Source organism: Acinonyx jubatus, chromosome B1 (genome assembly GCF_027475565.1).
Source record: "Acinonyx jubatus isolate Ajub_Pintada_27869175 chromosome B1, VMU_Ajub_asm_v1.0, whole genome shotgun sequence".
Classification (NCBI taxonomy): Eukaryota; Metazoa; Chordata; class Mammalia; order Carnivora; family Felidae; genus Acinonyx; species Acinonyx jubatus.
In genome coordinates, this window is record NC_069382.1 from 185,463,510 (window position 1) to 185,488,140 (window position 24,631).

The following is a 24,631-nucleotide window of genomic DNA, read 5'->3' on the forward strand; positions in this document are numbered from 1 at the left end:
CAGGCACAGGACAAGACCTAGCTAAGAGGACTCGAAGGAGCCTGACTAAAGTGTGGTCAAAGAAGAAATCCTTGTCACGGCTACTGCCATGAGGTCCTCGTGGCCCCTGGCCTCCGTTGTTTTTCTCCAACGGGGATTGTGACTTTTCTCTTTTTCTCCTTCCTCTTGGAGGCTGAGAAATCTGCAACCTGGAGCGATCACTTCCTTTGGCATCTGCCCCATTTGTCCTGGGCTGGTCCAAGGCCAGGGAGGAGAGGATTAGAGGAAGGGGAGTAGGGGTGGAAATGCTTGATGGCTGCCCTGGAGAGGGGAGGCTTAGCTGGGGATTTTTAACCTTGTGGTGGGAATTTTTTTTTTTTTCTGGGAAAATACTTCCTGAGTTCTGACTATCAGAGAATTTACTCCACAGAGTTGAGAACTGCCTTCATGTTCCCAGGATATCTGCTTAATGAAAATACAGAATCCGTGCAGTGATTCTGCAAAACTTTCTCCACATAAAGTCCTATGATGTTTGCATGCATATTTATACAGAGTCATAACCCAGGAGAGAAAAATGCTACTGTCCTGTAGGACCAGATTCATTGATTGTGTGGGTAATGATGAAAATCAGTACTCTGGCCTCATTTGGGGACCATTACTGAGACTTTAAAATTCAAGACACATCACTTTCCCAGAAAAGGCAGCCCGAGTGTAGACATGAAGTCTTTGGGTGATTAATGGTTAGAATCCCCTAAGAGTGAGCTGTGGAGGAACCAGACAAAATGGAATTAAAATGTTGCATGTTACCTAACATATCCTCAGATGGCTCAGAAACTCCCTGCCCATTTGTCATTTTTTGTATCCTTTTAAAAGTCAGCTACATTTCCAAATATCTAAAAGTTTAGTGAGAATCTTGATTGAGGTAGGGTTTCCTTTCTTTCTTTTTCCCAGATGATAATGGCCTTCAAGATTAATGCTCCATTATTTCCACGGTGTTTGTTTCTCAACAGGAAAATTTGGATATGAATACTTATCCCATAAGAGTGCTATGAGAGTGAACAAAATAACATAGGTGAAGCTCCTTGTGAAGGACCTGGCACATAGTAGGCCCTCAATAATGGTAAGCATTGTCAGTATTATTATATGTGACAGACATTGGTGATTTGGTCTTTACAGAATGTAGTTCCTGTAGTTCTCATGGCAACACCTCGAATTTTCTTTGGGCTCCCATTCCTCCCCCACTGAATTTAAGTTGTTCAGATCATGCTGGAAGATCGTGTCTTAGCAAACATAATAATAATAGCAATTAATTATTTACTGGAACTTTGTCAGGTACCAGGCATGGTTCTAAGCACCATATGTACATGGATTGTTTACTAAACGACCTCATGAAAGAACGCACTGGTGAGGATACGAAAGGTGCTGTCACATAGGACCCCAGAATATGCCGCCTTAAAAAACTCAGAAGCTTATTTTTCTTTCCTGAAATAATCCTGAGTGGAGGGGTCCAGATGCGGTGGATCAGCTGTGCTCTATCTGACCTTTCAGAGACTCACTTCCTTCCACCTGGGGTTCTCAGGGCATCATTCTCGTCTGCTTAGAGCTGGATCTCTGCCACATTTGTGTTTCTGCTGCCTACATGGGAATGGAAGAGTGCAGAAAAGATACGCTCAATACCTTAATTCCCAGGTCTGAAACAGGCTCACATCCCTCACACTACATTCCATTGGTCAGAACTTAGTCACAAGGATGCTCTTAACATCAAGAGAGCCTGAAAACACCAAGTGTAGCTGGGCACAAGGCTTTTCTATGGGTGAAGAAGAGAATAGATTTCAGTAGGCACTAGGTGCTACAAGTATTAGAGAAAATAGAAGGAATACAGGTTGAACATTATTCATTCAGTTTTATGAAGTGGAGAAACAGACTTAGTGAGATTAAATCACCACAGGGGATTCTGTCAGCAACCCATCCACACACCTAATCCTGCCTGGAAGTTCCTGTCCCACTTTCGTGAAGTCTCTGAGACAGACTTCTAGCCACGGGATCAGGGGTGGCCAGCTCCTACTGTTCCAGAGCAAGCCTCAGTCAGTGAGAAGCAAGAGGTAGTGGGTAAATTACCCAATATTCTCTGTCCATCCATGGCACCATTCTGAGATGTGATCCACAGAGTCAGAGTGACCACAGTGTGACTCTGAACTGTCCATAGCAGTAACCTCCTCATAAAATGTCCTTGATTAACTTTCTTTACTCTTTCTCTGACTTCCCTCTTCCCTCATATGCTTCATGGGATTACCTCCAAAATAAACTACTTGCGTTTAAATATCTGTCTCAACTTCTGTGTTTTGGGCATTGAATCTAACACATGCACACAGTTAGCAAATTCTGGGGAACCAGAACTTGAACTTGGCTTGCTCTATCCAGACCTGCCTTCTTAACCACATGGTGAAACTTTCCCAAGTCCTGAGCGTGAGACCTGTGTCTCGCTCACCATTTCATCTACTGATAGTGGGTACAATGTCTGACACACAGGACAAGGCAAAGGAAGGACTGATGGGTCAGCCTGGAATGTGAGTTTCCTGTGTGATGAGCATGGAACTAGTTACTTTACATGCCTTATTTAATTTCATCCTACCCCCAGGACCCTGGCTATCAACTCACCTAATCGTCTTTGGATCTCCAGAACTCAGCACAGTGTTTGGTACAAAGTACATGCCCAACAAATGAGTGTTGAATGGCTAAACTGAACCAATTAATTAATGATTCTTATGAAGTAGATGTTATTATTAATTTTTGTTAGGTGGAGAAACTTAAATTCAGAGAAATTAATAGCATTTCAAGATGACAGCTGAAAAGGAGGAAGTGTGGGTAGGAAATGCGATGGTTATTGAGCGTCCGTTTTAAGGTTGACACTGTGCACAGAGCTTCATTTACACTACGGTAGTTAGTCACCACATCAATACTGTGAGAGAGGCTATAAGTATCATTTTTTGGATAAGTAATTGAGGATCAGAGAGCCTAAATGACAAACATGAAATCATTCAGCTAATGGGAGACAGGCATTTCATTTGAAGCCGGATCTGTTCATGCCCAACTTCTATGTCTTTTTAACTATAATACATAATCATAACTAATAATAGTAAATATTTAATTACTTATAGTAATTATAAACATAAAATCACTTCTCTGTGCTAAGTGCTTTTTCATATCTAACTCTTTAAAGCCTTATAGCAATCCTATGAGGCAGGTACTATAATTACCCCCAATTTTCCATTGGGTCAACACTCTACCTCTATTTTAATCACATTGGATTGAACGGTCCACCCTGTAGAAAATTCATTGCCGCTGTCTCCTAAGTTCCATTACTGCCATTGAGAAGAATGCCTTCAGTAAAATTGTGAATAATTGCATAACTTGTAGGTAATCTTTCTTCCTCCATCTGGCTGTGTTTAGGATCTGGTGTTTTACAATTTGACTACAATTACAAAGTTAATTTCTACTTATTTATCTTGTTTGGGATTTGTCATGTTTCAAAGGAATCATATTTTTGATCCATTCTGGAAAATTCTTGACCATTATCTCTTTTACTATTTGCTCTTTTCAATTCCTTCTATCTTTTTATTTTTACTAAATACTTAAATAGATATACTAGACATGAATAGACATGCTGACTTTCTCATACTATCATCTGTTTATCAAAACACTCCCTCATATTTCTGTCTTTGTCTCTCTATATTGGTAATTTCTTCAAATGTATTTAGGTTCATTAATTTTCTTCTAAGTTGTATCTATTATGTTGTTTAACTCATATTGTTGCTTTATTTCAGCAGGTTTTTTTGTGTGTGTTTCTTTAGTTCTTTCTAAAACTTACATGGTCTTATTCTTGGTGAATATTTTAATTTCTTTCTATTTCTTTAATATTTTACATATACTTTTCCCATATTTGTATATGACAGTTCAAATATATAAATGCTAACATGGATTTAATGGATTCTTGTTCCTTTTAATCCTACTGGTAGTGGCTTACTTTGTTTAGTGTTTTATAGGCTATAATTTTGATTTTCAGTTAATGTTCGGATTTCAGGGACTCAATATATGGAGAGTATTTGTGCTTGTTTCTGCCAAGTCTCCTGAAATCTGACAAGACCACTTTAAATTAATTTATTGTGAGAGAATGCAAGTTTAAAACTCAGCCCTAATGAAAGCAGGCCTGTGGTTATAGCTTCTCCCAGCTTCCTGGTTTCTCTACTTTCTTACATATTCAGCTATGAATTTAAAAAGGATAATTGTAGGGGCTCCTGGGTGGCTCAGACAGTTAAGCATCTGACTTCGACTCGGGTCATGATCTCGTGGTTTGTGAGTTCAAGCCCTGCGTCGGGCTCTGTGCTGACAGCTCAGAGCCTGGAGCCTGCTTCAGATTCTGTGTCTCCCTCTTTCTCTGCCCCTTGCCTGTTCATGCTCTGTCTCTCTCTGTCTCTCCAAAATAAACATTAATAAATAAATAAAAGGATAATTGTGTATTTTTCTATTATACCAGATATTTTTTGACAAAAGGGATTTAAAAGATGTATTTTCTGACATATTGCTGGAAACGTAACTGAATTAAGGTCCATCTTCAATATGTCATTTCCCCACCCTCTCATAAAGGCACTGAATATGTTCATCAGCTCCTTCAGACTGCATTTCTAGGCCCCAACCTGGCAAACAGTGATCAGGCATAATATTAACAGATTGGGATGGGATGAGGTCAATAGAGAGACAAACGTCCTCTAATTAATCAGTTTTTCTTAGGAAATGTGGCCACCAATTAGCCCTAGAAGCACAGCCTGGGGCTTGCCCATCTATCCTGCATTTGGCATCCCCAGGTGGCCAACATTTGCAGTTGCCTTGCAATGGGCCTCGGTCCTGCCAAAACCGACCCCGGCCCCAACCCCAGCTCCAGCCCCAACCCCACCCCCAAGAACTCTTCATCTCAGTGCCAAGATGGGACAGGGACTTCTATCCTCTTTTCTCCATTATCTATGCCAGACTCAACGCCACCTCCTCTAAGAAACCTCTTTTAGCTCTCTTTGACCCAGTTGACTATCTCACTCCCTAGTTTCTGCTACTGCTAATTATTTTGCTTATACGTATGAAGGGAACCAGAATATATCAGTTTACAATATGCCTCTTTGACATAAACATTATTTTGAGCTGAAGGCAATTAGGATGTAGCACACACAAGCAAAGCTCTCTCTACTCTCTCCTTTTCTGCCTATAGGCAAGATACACATTCTCCTTTTATTAGAGATACTCCTCTCAGCCCAGTGACAGTGTGAGAGGAAGCTGTGAGCACACCTTACTCTATTAGTTTCTTCCCATTTATTTACTTTCCCACAGTCTGCTGCCCTTGGGAGCCTAACACCGCTTTGCATTGTCCCGTCTTTTCTCTACAAATATATTGTTCTCTGTTGGAGATGTCATATAAGCTCTAAGCTACTCCTTTGAGTTACATTTCCTTGAGGTTTCTCTTGCATGATGTGTGCTCTGCCTATTAATAAATTATTTGTTTTTCTCTTGTTAATTTGTCTTTTTATTAAAGAGCACCAGCTGAAAACCCAAGATGGGTAAAGGTTAAATTTTGCCTCCCCTACACTTATCACACAGGCTGTTCTTTATTTCCTAAATACCTATCTCCCTTACCAAACTAGGAATTACTTGATGGCTATTGTCCCAAAGTTGTTTCTTTTTTTTAATACTTTATTTTATTTTTGAGAGAGAGAGAGAAACAGAGTGCGAGTGGGGATGGGCAGAGAGAGAGAGAGGGAGACACAGAATCTGAAGCAGACTCCAGGCTCTGAGCTGTCAGCACAGAGATGGACGGGGGCTCAAACCCACAAACCATGAGATCATGACCTGAGCTGAAGTTGGACTCTTAACCAACTGAGGAACTCAGGCCACCCTGGAGTATTTTTTAGAAAAAATGTTTATATATTTTGAGAGAGAGAGAGAGATAGTGAGTGGTGGTGGTGGAGGGAGAGAGAGAAAAGGAGACAGAGAGAGAGAGAGAGAGAGAAAGACAGAGAGAGAGAGAATCCCAAGCAGGCTTCACACTCAGCACAGAGCCTGATGTGGGGTTTGAACTCACGAACCATGAGATCATGACCTGATTCAAAATCAAGTCAGACATTTAGCGGACTGAGCTACCCAGGTGTCCCTGTCCAGGTATTCATTTATGTTTATTTAATCCCCAGTAAACTTTCTTGAAATTTTTTTTTCATGAGTATCTCTGCTTATTCAGTTAATATTTATTGAGCATCATCTCTGTACCAGACACCAAGCCCTCCCAGGGTTACAGCAGAGAAGACGACCCAGTGGCAAAAATACGTTACTGAATTGAAAAGAGTTCTCTCTAATCGTCTACAGCTCTTTGGCCATATTGCAGTTAGGGTATTTACTTACTAATTTTGGGGGCAATTATTTTATTTCATCATGTGTCATGTGTTCAATGTGACTATTATTTCTTCCAAGACAGAGAACAACAGCTTATTTGTTTATATCCCAATTATTAGGCATAGGGGTCACCAAACTATGGTCTGTGGGCACAGTTTTACCTGCTATCTATTTTCTCATGTGGTCTGTGAGCTAAAAACAGTTTTGATAGTGTTAAATGTTTGAAAAAAATTTGAAAGAATATTTCATGACACATGAAAAGGAAAATTATATGAAATATGAATTTCATTGTCCATAGACAAAGTTTTATTGGAATATAGACTCTCAATCATTTACATATTGCCTGTGGCTATAATTTACATATTAACAATGCATAGCTGTCTGGCTGTAAAAGAGACCTTTTGGTCACAAGGTTAAACATATTTACTATCTTGCTATTTGCAGAAAAAAAAAATTATAGACTCCCTTCTAGCACATTAACCTTTTTAGAACAAATTATGCTGGTGTTGACTCCAGGAGCAGGTAAGGTCTGCGTTAGGAGAAGAAAGGAGGAGGAAATCCATCACTATGTTTTGACAAATAAACTTCACCTTTTGGGTGCCTTATAGTTAGTGGTACTCATGGGGTTTCTCTAGAGGAAAAGGAAACACTCTACTAAGACCTGGGTTTGGCTCCCTTTTCTTCCCAGAATGAAAGGTAAGCTTTGTTCTGGTACTGTCTCCATTTCATTCTGGAAGGGCAGTAAGTATCACGTGATGAAGTCATATCATCACATGATACTAGTCTTCATCATATGCTACTAGTTCTAAGGGGAGGAGACATGGCTTCCTTCACTGGGTGCAGGGAAAAGAAGGGCAGGATTATTGAAAGGAAGGAAGTATAAGTCCTCCGTGATTATACGTGATTATATGTGATTATACTTTCACTTAATATCCAATTTCTCTTTTTAAAAGTATTCAATGACTCTTCATATTTGACTTTGAATACAATTTCAAATTTTGCCTCTTAGAAAGCTGAACATGAACAAGCCAGCCAGCTCTGGCTCCCCTTGGCTATCTCAGTTGGTGGCACTAGTCCCCTACCTATACCTTAGCATCACATGCTGTTTTCTTTTCCTCAGACACACTTTTCTCACCACAGGGCTGTCCTGATTCTCCTTCTTCCTGGAAGGCTCTTCCTTCTTGGGGTAGCTCATTGTCCTCTGTCAGGTTTCAGTTCAAACATTGCTGCCACACTGAACACTTTTCTTTCTTTCTTTTCTTTCTTTCTTTCTTTCTTTCTTTCTTTCTTTCTTTCTTTCTTTCTTTCTTTCTTTTGTGTTCATTTATTTTTTTGAGAGAGAGAGAGAGAGAGAGTGAGGGAGGGGCAGAGAGAGGGGAGACACAGAATCCAAAGCAGGGTCTAGGCTCCAAGCTGTCAGCACAGAGCCCGACATGGGGCTTGAACCCATGAACCCCAAGATCATGACCTGAGCCAAGGTCAGTTGCTTAACTGACTGGGCCACCAGACTGCCCATTTTTCTTTCTTTCTTTCTTTCTTTCTTTCTTTCTTTCTTTCTTTCTTTCTTTCTTTCTTTCTTTCTGTTTATTTATTTTGAGAGAGAGAGAAAGAGAGAGAGAGGGAGCACATGCGAGTGGGGGAGGGACAGAGAGAGAATTCCAAGTATGCTCTGCACTGTCATCATGGAGCCCAATGCAAGGCTCAAACTCACAAAGTGTAAGATCATGACCTGAGCTGAAGTCAAGAGTTGGATGCATAACCCACTGAGCCACCCAGGCGCCCCACTGAAACCTTTTCTAATCCCCTTACATAAAAGAGACTCCTCCCTATTATTACTTTCTATTCCAGTATCCCTCACAGAACTTATTACAATTTTGAATTATATAGATATTTTTTTGGTTTACTTCATTTGCTGGCTTCTCCACTGTAATGTAAATTCTACAAGGGTGGAGGCCACTTATCATGTTGGGAGTTAGGGCTTCAATATAACTTTGGGGGAAGACAAATATTCCATGTAAACATCTCTCATCAAGGCTGAGACAGGAATAAAACCCTCTCTGGCCTGGTGCAGCCTACAATCATTTGTATCGGCCACAAGTAGAGCAAGAGACCAGGACGATGCTGGATGCTTATTGCTCTGGTCAATCAGATGCTTACATGAAGGGATAGTGTTTTAGTTAACAGTTGTATAACAAATCACCCCAGAACTTAGTAGCTTAAAGAGTCAATGATCATTTCATCTTTCACAGTTTTCTTTTGTACAGAATTTGGGAAAGGGCTAGATTGTTAGTCCTGTGGGCTGCTGTCATCTGAAGTCTTGACTAGAACTGGCTGAGGGCCCAACATTTAAGTTCTTTATATGTTGAATCCACACCCTTTGATGTGATAGTATTTGGAGGTAGGGCCTTTGAAAAGTAATTAGTACTAGATTGGGTCATAAGGGTGGGGCCATCGTGATGGTTAGAGGCATTTTGGGAAGATGAAAAGAGTGATATCTGCCCTGAAGAAAGACCATGGGGGGATACAGAGAGAAGATGGTCATCTACAAGCCAGTAAGAGTTTCACCAGAAACTGAATTGGCTGGCATCTTGACCTTGGACTTTCTGGGCTCCATAACTGTGACAAATAAGTTTCTCTTCTGTAAGCCCCCCAGTCTATCTATGGTCTTTTGCTACTGCGGCCTGAGCTGAGACACCAGATAATTTCTTTCTTGCTCTTGGAAGAATGAAACAGCCTGAGTCATAGGATGCCTTTGGGTTGTCAAGGTCAGGACCTTTGGGGAGATGAAGTTCTACTCTCCAGTGAGGAGGTGGTAATCATTTCTTTTTCTATTTGAGAGGCTGAATGAGGACACTGCAGGACCTTGGAGGAAGACTGTAAAAGAGAAAGTACCAGCATCCTGCGTTTGTAAGATAGAAGCCTTCATCCTGTATGGAGGGATGTGTGAGTCCTGTGGCCAAGGTAAAGGACAGCTGTGAAGGGATCTTCTGTCAGTTTCTAGTGCACTAACCACATGGGGGCTCAGGTGGTCATGACAGGCTCATTCAAACAGGCTGCCACTTTGCCATCAAATGTCATTTTAGAAATGCCACCTACTTCCTCCCTGATTTCCCGAGGTGGAAGTTTGCCACTTTCTGCCCCTCAAAGGGCAGACTCTGTTGCACTGCAGTCTCCTGAGTGCCTGGTGGAGACTGGAGTGGCCGAGTGGCACAGGCTGCGCTCCCTGGGAAGCTCACGCTGCACTCACTGCATGCATAATGTTTATGAAGAGTGCTCTTCGCATCACCACCCATGGAAAGGAAGGGAAGGAAGCAGGCTTAGGCGAGGGGAGAAGTTGCATTGTGATGCAATCTTCAAGAAGGTTTTGACTGATCCCCTGGGGAGCTCTGCAGCTAGGGTGGTCCTTGACACAGGTTCCAAACTGGGGTGAGGGGATCAGGCATTTCAATGCCCGTGTTATCCAGTCATTGCATCTAGACCGCCCTGGAGAGAATGTGTGGCCGGGGAGAAGATGTTTCTCTTATGCTAGCCTAATCCAAAGGGAGCTGAGAACTGAGGGTGTCCACTGTCACAAAACCCAGTAGCTGGCAGGATAAGCCCTTTGGGCCTGAAGTATTTCCAGCAGAGATATGTCATAGTGTCCACTAGTATATCCTGAAGATGGGGTTGGATCCATACTTCCCCTTAATTGTAATGTGAGAGAACAAGATTCAAGCTGAGGTGAGGAAAGGGAGTTTAGAAAAGGAACCCCTGATGCTCTTAGGTCAAGGATTTCTTTCCAGATGTGGCATTGTTCCTATCACGGACCCACTGGTTGGGTTCCATATTGTGTCATGACAGCCATTACTGAAATTGTTCTGTTGTGTATGAAGATTCTACTTCTAAAAAGAAAAGGATTGGGGCGCCTGGGTGGCTCAGTCAGTTAAGCGTCCGACTTTGGCTCAGGTCACGATCTTGCAGTTTGTGAGTTCGAGCCCCGCGTCGGGCTCTGTGCTGACAGCTTGGAGCCTGGAGCCTGCTTCGGATTCTGTGTCTCCCCCTCTCTGCCCCTCCCCCACTCATGCTCTGTCTCTCAAAAATGAATAATCGTTAAAAAAATAAAAAAAAATAGTCTGAAAGTCTTTAAAATAAAGGATTCAAGTAAAGAAAATGGGAGCATACAAAGCTGAAGTCAGTCTTCCTTCATATTGGATCTCAGCCAATTCCTTGAGTCATGTAATTTTTACTTGTGTTCCTATATGAGGGCAGATGAGACTTCTGGAGTCCTGTTTGTTTTCCTCAGTTCAGGAGCTGACATGTCATCCAGTCTGTGAGTTGGACCCTCCAAACTATCTGCAAATGTAGGGACTTTAGCTGAGGCTAAAGGCTCACATGATGAGATATCACGGGGTTCTCCTTAATTTATTCTGACCTTGGAATTAGTGAGTTTATAGGTGAAGTTTTGTTCTAGGAAATCATGTGGTGTGTGTGCGCGTGCATGTGCACATGTGTGTGTGCACACGTGTGTGGATGTGTGTGCATCAGGGTTCAGAGGAACAGCGTCAGGTCTGATGGAACTGAAGTGACCGGTCCTCTTGCCTCTGGCATGTGCTTGGTTTGTGAGTGTCCCACATTTCGCTTGCAGCTGTAATGTCTATTGCTACACTCCCAACTAGGTTCTCAGACTATTTTTCCTGTTGGGACAATCCTGTGTTAATATTCTAAAATACAGAAGCATTTAGAAGAAAGGGTGAAAAAAAATGAAAATAAGGTTAAAAGAGGAGACAGAGATACAAGGATCTCTGCTTCATCATTTTTGAAGCTAGAGGACCACCATGATTTTTTTTTTTTTTTTTTTTGCCAGATGATAAGAGATCTATTTCCTAATCAGAGTATGTGTGTGACATTCAGAAATGTGTTCCTGCTCATTTCACAGCTCCAAAAAGGAGCTGACAGGCATCAGAAGAGAAGAATTGTAGCGAACATAAGACTAATAGGAACGAAAAAATCAATGTGGAGATGTAATTGAAAGTTAGAACTGGTGGTCAAGGTAATTGAATGGTAATATTGTGAGCAGAAACCAAGTAGGGTCAGGTAACTGCAAGATTAGGCAATTCACCGATGTACATCTTTCTCCTTCCTGGGATAATGCGGGCCTCTGAGATGGTGGACAGAGATGTTATCAGGTGTGCTCATTCAAAGAGAAGTTCCTCTCTAGTTTTGTTCCAAGTCTTGTTTTTTTTTCCCCCTTCCTCACAAAGAATCCTTTGAGACCTGGAATGAGTCCAAGGCTGTGACTTTGCAACTGACAAAGCTGGACTAGGGCATGTTCGATCCTGTCCTTGTGACTATCTTAGCAAAAGATTTCAATTGCTCCCGGTCAGACCACTCTATGGAGGCACAGCTGACTAGAAGGATGACCAGAAATACTTAAGCAGCCACACAAAACTCATTCAATGTCACCAGTCTCAGTTCCTGGGAGAAAATTGCAGTTAAAAGTATTATTTATTTTCTTTTACCCAAGAAGAGATATAATGAAGATTTTATAGTGTTATTGGGAAAGCAAGTGCTATTTACGGGCATTTTTCAAAAACCAAAATAACTCCCCTTGAGAAATACTCATTCCTCCAGCATTACCTCATGAGGCCGTTCACAGACTTTGCCTATCAATTCCAGTGAAATCAATATCACATTATGGTTGGAGTCAGATCTGGATTGTGTGACCTTGGGCAAGTCACTTAATCTCTCTGCCACAATCTATGTGAACAAGCTGAAAATAATTCTAGCCACTTCAAGAAGGGAGGGAAGATTAATGATGGCAAGTTTTTCAGATGGCTGTCTCTGTGGCTGTTTCTCCCACTCTTTGGTTTTGTGTTTGCTTTATGTCTGATTTTCTTTAGAATCCAAATTCAGCCACCCACACACTGACACAAAGACAAATCCAGTTCCAAATGCAGGATGGCAATGCTTCCACTCTGCTGAATCTTGTATCTGTGGACCCAGTTAGCACTTGTAAGTGTCCTCTATTTCCCCGTTGTGGGAGGTAGTGGAGGGAGGCAGAGAAATTCATTTGGAAAATAATTGTTGCATATACTATATTACCCCCTTCACTCTGGGTGATTTGTGGTTTATTTTTCTTGGGCATCATGTTTCCTCAATCCTGTTGTCACTGGGCCCCACTTTTTACCTACCGTTGTTTAACTAGCTCACGTAATTGATGACCCACTTTGCTTTTCCAGCCTGGGCCTCAGTGTTCCCTCCAGGATATGCCTCAAGTGTATGCTCCACACCTTCTTAAGCCGTGGCTACAGGGGATAAGCCAATACTTATTGACCCATTAAATGCAAACCTCAGAATCTCACTGAGTCTCCCAGTTGCCATCCTCACTCTCTTCTTGTTTTGCTATCAGACTTTGTGAGAGGGCATTCTAGTAGCTCGTAAATTCCACTCCTAACTCCTGGTTATCCAGCTCTTACCTCATCACTCTGTTATTACAACTGCTCTTTTTTCATCACCACTCTGGGGCCACTGCATTCTAGAGATGTTAGCATTATCTAAAGTTGCATCTTATTCCGGTGGTCAAGTTCATTGTATTGTGTCCAAATTCACTTGCCTATTGTCTTGGCTTCAACTACCATTTCCATGTAGATAAGTCACAGATCTATGTTTTTTTTTTTTTTTTTTATTCATTTGCTTAAAAAAAATTTTTAACATTTATTTTTGAGAGAGACAGAGCATGAGTGGGGGAGGGGCAGAGACAGGGGGGGTACAGACTCTGAAGCAGGCTCCAGGCTCTGAGCTGTCAGCACAGAGACCGAGGCGGGCCTCAAACTCATGAACCACGAGATCATGACCTGAGCCGAAATCGGACACTTAACCGACTGAGCCACCCAGGCACCCCTCAGATCTATGGTTTTAGACACCTCAGTCCAAATTTGTTTTAAAAATATCCTTTCCCACCATATGTCAGTCTTACAGCATGTATCAGAGACTTGAGAAGGTCCCTTTATGAGGAATTTGGAATACTATAGTAAGGAGTTTGAATTTTATCCTATCGATGGAGTTGATTGAACACATTTAAGATATTTAAAGACATTAAAGCCACCATCTGGAAGAATATATTGCTTTCATTGTTAGTTCCTCAACAGAGAGGAGGATGGGGCTTCCCAAGTGGCAACTCTGATCCTCGAGCTGTTTCCAGCCCTATGCAGGCACCCAAACACTGGTCCGAATAAACCCAGATTGCAATTCTTGTGCTTTAGAAACAGCAGAAACAGACAAGCTCAAAACAAGGAGTTATACTCGACTTTCCCTTCTCCCTTGCCAAACATGCCCAATGTCGTCGTGAATCACTTCTTCTGCTGTAACAGTACAGTTTGTACTGACTTTTCTGATTCATTTGCCATTTTTCCCCCTTTTAATCATTCCTGGCTCTTACCTTTTCTTAAGAATATAGCCATCTGATCAATTCATTTTATATTATGCTATCAACTAAAATTCCTATAATACAGGTCTGAAGAATTCCTCCTACTCAGATAATCTTCATAGACTTCTATTGCCCACCAAAGATTTCTGAACTTCTTAGCCCTCAATCCTAAATATGGTCTGTATATTTTCACTATTTTATTAGCTTAACGGTGAGTCAATATAATGCAACTGTCCTCTGTTTTTTTGAATTGGTAAGGTACTTCTCTCTTACTTTTTTTTTTAACGTTTATTTATTTTTGAGACAGAGCGAGACAGAGCATGAATGGGGGAGGGACAGAGAGAGAGGGAGACACAGAATTGGAAGCAGGCTCCAGGCTCTGAGCCATCAGCCCAGAGCCCGACGCGGGCTCAAACTCACTGACCGCAAGATCGTGACCTGAGCTGGAGTTGGACGCTTAAGTCCGACTGAGTCACCCAGGTGCCCCCTCTTACTTTTTTTTGAGAGTATGTGTGTGTGTGTGTGTGTGTACATGTGTATGTGGTGTGTGTGTGTGTGTGTGTGAATGGGGGAGAGGCAGAGGGAGGGAGGGAAAGAATCCCAAGCAGGCTCCAAGCTGTCAGCACAGAGCACAAAGTGGGGCTCGATCTCATGAACCATGCGATCATGACCTGAGCCAAAATCAAGTCAGATGCTTAACCAACTCAGCCCCTCAGGTGCCCCACTTCCCTCTTTCCATATCATTCTAAGCATGCATTGCTACCACGGCTCCTGCAGGCTCAATCCACATCTATAATAACTTATTTATAAACACTACATCTCTCAATATTCAATACAATGCAATTGGTCTTCTCTAGTATTTCACGCACTGTTTTGGTTTCTTTGATGAGAACTGGAGCATCCTAGCAGATGAAGTGAGATTTTACCTCCTTGGTTGGAGGCACAGCCCTCTGTCATTCTCACAAAGTGGCACCTAAATGCACAGTTATTTTTTGATGGTTTTCCAGTTGACTCATTTCCTGAGTCTCTGCCCTTGGTGTACAGACAAAGGAATGTCCTTGAGTCTCAAAGCACAGGTTGGCCAGCAGTTGTTTCTTTCAGTCTAGCCTCATCAGCTTTTGAGTTCATGAAAATTCCTCAGAGATTCCAGAAATATTATTCTTAATTTTCAGTGCTATTTTAAGTATTCATATTTTCTGTGTCATCAGAGGTATTTCATTTGGAAGTTGAGGAACGGCACTAAACACAACTAACTACTTGCTATTTTTAAATGGAAATCCATTTCTGTTGATAGTTTGAAAGATCACCGCAAACAGAAGCCAAAAGAAAAAAATATAGAACTATTTATAGTAAGTTAATAAAGGCAGAAAATGGCCAATGCTGTATTACATGTGGAAGAGAAATCTATGCCTTGCTCTGGCCATAGGAACTTCTTTTGCCTCCTTGACCACATGAAGAGTTCCTTCCCTCCTCAGGCCTATACCCAGGTGGCTCTTTCTGCATGGACCCCCACCCCTGACCCCATCATGTACTCCCACAGTTCTTCACCCTGGATTCCACTTTATCCTTCACAACTTGTCTTACATGTCACTTCTGCAGAGTCATTCCCTGACCTCCCACTACATATTTGACTGGATTCCTCTGCTATGCTTTTTTCTAGTATCTCATAAGTTTCCTGAGGGCACTTATCACAATCTGAAATTGTATGCAGTTTGGTCACTTGTATGATATTTGTTACTCACTTTAACCTCAACTCCAAGTGCATACAGCGTATGCTCTAAAGTGTTAGAAGTGACGTCTAGTTCGCCTGAACTATGTATCAAAAGGTTACCATACTTTCTTGCACATGACAGGAGATAAAAAATAAAAATGTACTGTTAAATGACTTTTGAGTACATAGAGAGGATTAAGAATGAAAATAACTTATGCATTCCATTTAGTTTTACTTATTTTATAAAAAGCTTTATATAAAGCTTCATATACTTTTTATAGCTTATATCTTTTTACAAACATGAGTTTTGAAGTAACGATCACTCTAGTGGGTGATCCATAATGCTCCAGATCCATTATGGAGCAGCTCCATAATGCTCCAGATCTAAGTCCTGAATCAATTTCAACAATCTTTCAATCATTTCTTTGGAAAGAGCTGCTGCTGACAAAGCAAGCCATCCCCAAACCAGAATGGTCAGAGCAATTCTAACACCGAGGTTAGTCTATCGTTGCTTCAAAATAATTTCAGGAAAGGTAGGGTGAGCACAAATTGCAAAGACTGAGATGGTTGTTATTCAAGGAACACATCTGAACTTGAACACATGTCACATCCCCTGGCTTTTCCTGATGGTGCTGCAACTCATGTGAGAATTTATTTATTTATTTAAATGTTTATTTCTTTTTGAGAGAGAAAGAGAGACAGGGAGCACGAGCAGGGAAGGGGCAGAGAGAGAGGGAGTCACAGAATCTGAAGCAGGCACCAGGCTCTGAGCTGTCAGCACAGAGCCCGATGCGGGGCTTGAACTCACGAATGGCGAGATCATGACCTGAGCCAAAGTTGGTCGTTTAACCGATGGAGCCACCTAGGTGCCCCAACTCATGTGAGAATTTAATTTTTTTTTAATGTTTTTATTTATTTTTGAGACAGAGAGAGACAGAGCATGAGCAGGGGAGGGGCAGAGAGAGAGGGAGACACAGAATCCGAACCAGGCTCCAGGCTTTGAGCTGTCAGCACAGAGCCCGACGTGGGGCTCGAACTCACGAACTGTGAGATCATGACTTGAGCTGAAGTTGGACGCTTAACCGACTGAGCCACCCAGGCGCCCCTCATGTGAGGATTTAAAGTAAACACAGTAGGGATGTCTAATCACTATCTTTTCATATTAGAAATGTACATTTCTGGGTGATAGCTTTGACTCCGAATATGCAAAATGTTTTGTTTGTTTGTTTGTTTTAACTTACTGAAGTCTGTTGGAAATGCTTTGCAATAGTTTCTTATTTAAAGGAATCCTAGGGTCAAGGCTTTTTAAGTGAAAAGCCTTTTATAACATGAGTAAGTGCCCTTACTTTGTTTCATTTGCTGTAATTATTTGGCTATTAATTTTTCTCAAACAAGGGCTCCTGTGAAGAATGCAGTCTCATTGCAAGGCAGACAATCCCCTAAGAAACCTGCTAGCTCAGCCCAAATCCCTGGCATGCATAATTCTATTTTGTGCCTTTATAGGCAGGGAGGAGAAAGAATATAATCTGAAAGCTACTAAGACTTCACTTTTCTTCCTTAGAAAACAAAAACAAAAACCAAACATATCTAATCTGGATTACTTAATAATTTTTATATCTGTTTTGAGATACAGATAGAGCATGAGCAGGGGAGGGGCAGAGACAGAGGGGAGAGAAATCCCAAATGGGCTCTGTCAGAGCCGGATGCGGGGCTCAAACTCACAAACTGAACCATGAGATCACGACCTGAGCTGAAATCAAGAGTGGGATGCTTAAATCAAGAGTGGGGTGAACCACCTAGGCACCCCTCTAATCCAGACTCCTTAAATCAACGTGATGAGTAGGGAGAACAATTGTGCCAGGAAATAAGTTTCCAAGGTTTCTAAAAAGCCCCTAATAGAGGGTGCCCTCTCTCTTAAACATGGAGCCACTCTGGTCTAAGAGGGCTAAGTGGGATTCAGCTTCTCTGTCTCCAAGCTCTTTATACCTGTGTAAAATGGGAATCCCCAAAATGACATATTTCATATAAAGCCCTTTGTATAGTGCCTGGCATATAACAAGCCCTCAGAGGGGTGCCTGGGTGGCTCAGTCGGTTGAGTGTCCGAATTCGGCTCAGGTCATGATCCCACAGTCCGTGAGTTTGAGCCCCGCGTCGGGCTCTGTGCTGACAGCTCAGAGCCTGGAGCCTGCTTCGGATTCTGTGTCTCCGTCTCTCTCTGCCCATCCCCTGCTCATGCTCTGTCTCCCTCTGTCTCAAAAATAAATAAAAACATTAAAAAAAAACACAAGCCCTCAGAAATAGTGGCTATTAAGATAACACATACCTATAAACAGAAATCTGAATCCTATTATCTTTGTAGATGCTTCTTTAGTGAATGCATGATTCCCAGTCCTTGAAGAAAAAAAAAATGAAACATCAGTGGGAATAAATAAATGTTTTACAAAGACTATATAATATTTATACAGTTAAAATATAGACATTTTAAACACGAATAAGTGATTGGACATTTGTGTGTGTGCACGTGTATGCAAGTGTGTGCATGTGCATGATTTTCTTCAAGGAAAATGAAGAAATGTTAGCATGGTGGTTAAGTAATAATATTCCATGCAGCCCATATGGTTTCCCTGTTCTGGATGCTGTACCTCGATATCACTAACCCTTGCTTCCAGTGCCTGTGGAGAAAGGCACTCTGTCGTTCATCGTTTTCCGCCTGGTTCTAATTGAGAAGAAAGGAGAACAAAAATGAAATACCAGTTGTGGTTTAGTTAGACTTCGCCTTATATTTTTTTTGGAAGGAATTAGTTGAATATGCACTTTTGTCAGAGCAGAGAATGTATTCTTCTGTCCATTCCTTTCATGTGGCCATTCCAAAGTCCCCCGATGTGACAATATGCTAATCTTAAACCAATTCCTGTCAACAACATGATATAAGTTTTCTTTGTATCATTTTGATTAAGAAATTCTTAAGGAGTGGACTCTAAATATTTTACAGTTTCTAAGAAAATCACCAAGCTGTTAGTGAAGTAAATATCTGTTTAATTTACAACCATCAGTAGTATAACTGATATTAGTCTGGAGAAAGACAAAGCACAATGAATTATACATGTACATCTAATTTTTTGTGTAAAAAAAGTTTTTTGAAAAGAAACATCTGCATCTTCACAGGGTACCCTGGGATTTTAATAAGGGAAGAGCACAGTCCACTATAAATCATTATCGATTCTACATTGTAATTTAGCAGCAAACATGTTAACATGGGAACATTAAGGTAATAAAGGAGCTTTATTGTTTGGGGAAAAAAAAATCACAGTTCTTGACATTACAGCCTTTTTTTCTCCCCACCCACCCGCAATAAAAGGGCAAAAAATGTCAAGGAAATATTAATTTGTAAAATACCTACTCTTCTAGTGTTGACTGCTATATACCATCTCTGTTTTGTGGGGACATGTTGCAGAGGGGCTGGCCACTTCTTTCTGTACAATGACCATCTCACGCATCGACTTTACACTCTGCAGGTGTCCTGAATGAGGCCAGTAGGTCAGTGCCACCAGTGGTCAGATGTCAAGGTAAACAAACAGATCAACACACATTTATCCCAAGATAACACCCTATGTTAGTACTATTGCCAAAAAAACCCAAAAAGATCCTGACTTTTAAGTTTGAAAAATATACAAAAATATCAGGACAATTATAAATTAATATATATTAAAGCATTGAGAAACAGTAAAAGAATGGCCTAAAATGTTAAGTACAATGTACTTTGATACAATAAATATTTCTCATGGAAACTGAATACTGTATAGGGCTGTTTAGAACTCATAGAAACAAAAATTCATATTATTACTAATTTATTTATCAATAATCTATTGGTTCTTTATCATCTCCTTTATCATTTATATTACAAAAAATTAATACTGGAAAACGGTAGATAAACACTTTTGTGTGCTTCTTCTGCTAACATGCTGACGTTTACAAAGAACATAAAACTTATTTTAGCACTCCCATCTCTCTCGGGAATAGAACCCTTGTCTTCAGGACACTATTTTGCACATCGTATTTCTCAACCATTTGTCCTATGAACTCTAGAATCCCATTCCTCCGCCTTGCGTCCTCACATTCACACGCGCGTGCTTGGTCTGTCCTCATAAACCACAAAGAGGAGCACGAGGGCGCATGGGTTTTATGCTCTGGGCGATTTCACGGCAGCACAGGGCAGCTCGGCTCTCCCTTTGCCTGTGCTTCTGTCTTCAGCATGTCGCAAAGATGAATTCGAGTTGCAACGATTCCCACTTTCGTTCTGATGCCTCCAGGTATCTCTCTCTTCATACTTCTCTAGCATCGGGGAAGCGTTAGTTCAAGCATTTTTTTTTTTGTTCCCAAATGCAGGAAAAAAAAAGTCTTTATTCTCATAATAAAAATAAGTCTGTTCTGTATTTTACAATATATTTCAAATATTTCCACTATGAAGCATTATTAATTAGTCCAACATGGTCAAGAAGTAGACGACATTTCCCAAAGACAAACGCTGCCAGGGACGCGCTTAGGAGGCGCACCTGGTACAGCCACACTTCACCACCTTTTCCACCTCGTCCACAAACGAAGACCCGTCAGTGCATTCGAAAGAGTATTTCCGTCGCTTGCTCCTTAGGGGTCCGCAGCACTGCCCTCCCGTACATCCACCCCTGCATTCCAGCCGGGACACCTTCTTGGTTGTCTGGCACGCGGCATAGCCCTGCTGCTTTTGGTAATAATCTCTTATTCGCTCCCCTCGACACGAGAGTTCTAGAAAAGAACAAGAAGCACAAGCATTTCCAGGGCAGCCACTGTGAGTCATGCCAAGTGACCGCGAACCCACCACTCAATTCAGGAGGTCCTCCCTTTGTCTGCCAAGTGTAACTGCTGTCACCATTCTTCTATTCCGTATGATGGGCTGCGGGCACAGCCTGCTGGTCTTTGCAAAATACTTCTTTTGGGGGGGGGCCTTTATTGTCCGCAAAGCAAATACTATATACGCGGACTATAAATACCATGCTATTGGACTGACAAGAAAATTGGATTCCTAAATCTTTTCCTTTATTGCAAAAATACACATCTTCTGTTTTTACACTTCGAACAGCTGGTTTTGTTTACCACAGGGAGCAGTTTCCCGCGAGTGTGCAATTTAATTTATTAGACCTGGGGTTTCATATCATTCAATCTGTTACTTAATACAAGTAACATTCCACTGACTTCATAAATTACCCTAGTATGAACTAGTTCAAAAAGAGACATCTGCTAAAACCTTCCACGGGCACGTTCCTCTTGTCTCGTCCCTCTGATGCACACGCTGAAGTGCGTGCCAGCTGGAGGCAAGGCACGTTCCGATCACGCAAAGGAGAAGAAGGCGGGCCAATAAGTCAGCACGTTTCCCTCCCTCTCACCTGCGTGCTGTGCTGTGCTGAATCGGTTGGTTCTAAGGTCAAAGGTGACTCTATCTTAAAATTGGAGCAGGACGGTGAGGGCCCTCCCCTCTGTGCCAGAGACGAATTAATAATATATGTGGATGGGGACAGCAGGTAACGGGAAGAAGCGAGGGAAGTAAGCGTGCTGCTACACAAGGTAAAAAGGAGTATTTTTCACGGCACATCAGAGAAGACGTGTGGAGGCGGTGCAAAATCCTGCTGCGGAGGCTGAGGACACTTTACATCTGGTGCCCTCACACCACTGGGAAATAAATCACCAGCAGCAACTCTAAGCCAGACACAGACCTGGTGCTCCTCAGATCACTCCTGTGAGTGTGTGTGTGTGTGTGTGTGTGTGTGTGTGTGTGTGTGTGCATGTGCATGTGTCTCCCTTTCTCTCTTTTCAAAGATGAGGGGTCCTCTTGCTTGCTGGGTCCCAAGGATGGGTCCCAGGCAGGTGGCTTACCTCGATCACAGCTGTCCCCGGTGTATCCACTGCTGCATTCACAGTAGGGCTGCCCAAGTCCTGAGAGCCTGCATTTCCCATGCTTGCACTTGATCCCCTGGCAGGGGTTAAAGAGGTCCTCCTCTTCATCACAGAGGACTCCCCCGTGGCCCTCCAGACACTTACAGCTGTAGGAGAATGCATTGATGGGCAGGCAGGTGCCGTGCACACATCTACAGCGGAGGAGGAACATGGGAATACAAACGCATCAGGCAGAGTGGATAAGAATGGAGAAAGGGTCATGGGAGGAATATGAAGGAGATGTGCTAATGCGCCGACCTCCTCCTCTTCTCCCTCTCCCCCTCCTTCCCTCCCTTCCTGGGTTTTGCTTTGAGGATTGGGGTATGTGTGTGTAACTGCCAAGCAGCCCAAACTTACTTATTTCCCAGACAGGGGTCATTGGTCCTCTGGTCACAGAGGGGCCCGGTCCATCCCTCCTCACACTCACAGGTGAAGCCCGACTGGCTGCTGGGCTGGCACGTGCCGTGGGCACACACCTTCTTGTGGCACGGCTCACAGCCTGGCAGGATGCCGGTTTGCATGGGCACCTTGCGGAAGTCCTGGAGCTCACTGTTGATGTAAAGGTTCCGGATGCAGCCGTGGAAGCTGGTGCCGTTTTGCCCAGGGGCCTGGCGCAGGGCCGCGGCCACGTTGTTCTTCCCGGGCATGCCTGTGGAGGGACACAGGTCAGCGGTCGGCTCTTTGGGGGAGCCTCAGCCATTTGCCACCCAGACCCGTTTAGGTCTTCCTGCAGGGTGGGAGTCAGAGACACACCTTTAGGACAGCTAGAGACCATGGGCATCCAGTCCTGTGGTTCTCACCCTGCCTGCACATTAGAATCATACGAGATCTTTGAAGAAATATTGATGCTTAGAACCTCAGCGCAGACCTACTGGGTCACATTATCTGGGCAGGGGAGGGGAGGGAGAGGAGAAGGGTGTTTCCTTGTTTTGATTTGCCTTTTTGGAAGATGCTCCAGGCAATTCTAATGCGAAACTAGAATAAAGAACCAAATTCATTGGTGGTCAGTCTCTAATTTTTAACATTTGTTTCAAATCAAACCTGACCCAGAGGCATAAATACATAAAACCTCAAAGTGTAGCTACTGTAGGCTAAAGGCAGGATCAGGAATGGGGGGAGAGATCAGTGGTCCCCCTTCTCTCCACCGACGTCTTCAATGTGGACACACACCCTGGAAGCCGACAGCTCCGGGAGGCACAGTGAGAGTTGGGTGACATGCTCAGTGTTGCCCAGTTAAGGAGCAGGTTGCAGTTCCCTGATGAGTGAACCCCGTTATCTCTAGATAGCGGTTTTGTCCGTCCAGTCTTACGGGGTGAAAGCTGCAACCTTTCACCCCGGCCCTGCCAAATTCTAAGCTGGGAACCAATTCAGCTCAGCACTGGCAACATCCTGAGCCCAGTTGTGGATGTCAGCGTCTGAAAAACGCTCTGATGCTTCCTGTCATGACAGCACCTCATTGACATCATTTTTATTTTCTTGCTAATGGAGAGTGAAGCCTTCATATGCCAAGAAACCAGACATACAAAAGAAATTCCTCTGAAAACAGAATTTGCAATCTTTGCATATATAAGTTCCAGTAGTGACAGTCATCTGGTAACCTTCATTTGGCAAAACTGAGGAATCTTTCCATGGCCTGAGCCAGACCCTGAAATAGTTCCTGGATGGGATCCTACATGAGACAAGCGTCCAGACTGCAGTGGGGTAAGGGGAGGGAGCCAGAGGCCTTCATGGCGGCTGACGTCCCCCGCAGCACTCACACCCTCACTGTGCTTGGCTGTGTGCTCCGAGCTACTGGCTGGAGGGCACAGGCTGGGGAAGACTCCATTCTCACTCTCCAGAGGGTTTGCTGCTTAGAAAGACCAGGACCCTCACTCTCCCTGGGGCCTGACTCATGACAGCACCACATCTGTATTCAGAGGAGCCGCCTTGGAGTTCTAGCAGGTACCAAAAGCAGACAGGCGGGTGTACGGAATCACTAGGCCAGAAGTCAAAGTCTTTATCGTTGGTCTGTGTGCCCATGAGCCTATCATTTTCTTTTTATTTTTTTAAATGTTTACTTATTTTTGAGAGGGAGGGAGGGAGAGACAGAGCATGAGCGGGGGAAGGTCAGAAAGAGAGAGGAGACACAGAATCTGAAGTAGGCTCCAGACTCCAAGCTGTCAGCCCAGAGCCCGATGCGGAGCTGGAACTCACGAACCATGAGATCATAACCTGAGCTGAAGTAGGACACTTAACTGACTGAGCCACCCAGACGCCCCATGAGCCTATCATTTTCAACCTCTCTGGGGCTTGGTCTTCTCATGTAGAACATGAATGGAGGGACCAGAGTAGTTTTTTCCAAGTCTTTCATACATAAGAACCACCACAGGTCCATGTTCGGGAGGTGGCTCCGGGCCGCGTTCTCTCCCCACCTTGAGATTCTGACTGGTAGGAAGGCTTAGGATGCAGGGATCTAAATGTTAACATGCAGGGTGACTTTGATGTAGGTGCTCCGTGATCACACTTTGACAAGTACTGAATTAGCTGTGTTGGCTTTGAAGTTCCATAACTTCAGACTTTTAGTCTATGTCCATTTGGCCCTGGAAACTGAGTTGCTGTGTAGAGCAGGTCAAAAGAATGAAAGGCACCATTTCCAGGAAAGCACAAGTTAAAAAAAAATTCCTTGGTCTGGGAGAAGGTCTTCCAATTTAATCGTATGTATAGACCATGCATGTATGGTCTTCTTTTTCACACATTTAAAAAGAACTTCCAAACTATTTTTAATAGCTTATTTTGATACAGGTCCAATACACCTACGTGCACATGTCAAGACTAAATACCAGTGAAGTTCCATGGCAGGAAGAAACAATTAGTAAATGTATTCCTTTCATTCCCAAAGCTAACACTTATACAAGATCCAGCTATGATTATAATAATTTTTAAATGAAAACGATATATCACACATATATTTACTTTGAACAGGACATCACAGAATTAAAGCTATTCTGACTCAACCTTTTCACATGCTTGGCACATTTCTGACCAGTGAACCAGGTCTGAATTTACCAACAGAAGAAGACCCATGTTGGGGCTCAGTCAGTTAAGCGTCCGACTCTCGGTATTGGCTCAGGTCATGATCTCACGGTTTGTGAGTTTGAGTC

The 24,631-nt window shown here is 42.7% G+C and overlaps 1 protein-coding gene across 4 annotated transcripts in view; it reads right to left on the reverse strand.

The window, feature by feature from the left end:
- Positions 1–17,847: 17,847 nt before the first annotated feature.
- The window catches only part of SLIT2 (slit guidance ligand 2), a 373,799-nt gene continuing 367,015 nt past the window's right edge, over positions 17,848–24,631 (reverse strand). For 3 of the 4 annotated variants that reach the window (XM_053217521.1, XM_015085043.3, XM_015085041.3), the window contains 3 exons: positions 21,849–22,140; positions 21,432–21,643; positions 18,540–20,306 (listed from right to left, as the gene is read on the reverse strand). In XM_053217521.1, the coding sequence (XP_053073496.1) occupies positions 20,065–20,306; positions 21,432–21,643; positions 21,849–22,140 (746 nt within the window). In that variant the 3' untranslated portion in view covers positions 18,540–20,064. Of the gene's footprint in view, positions 17,916–18,539; positions 20,307–21,431; positions 21,644–21,848; positions 22,141–24,631 lie in introns of those variants that run through there. The other variant, XM_053217522.1, reaches the window with a different exon arrangement.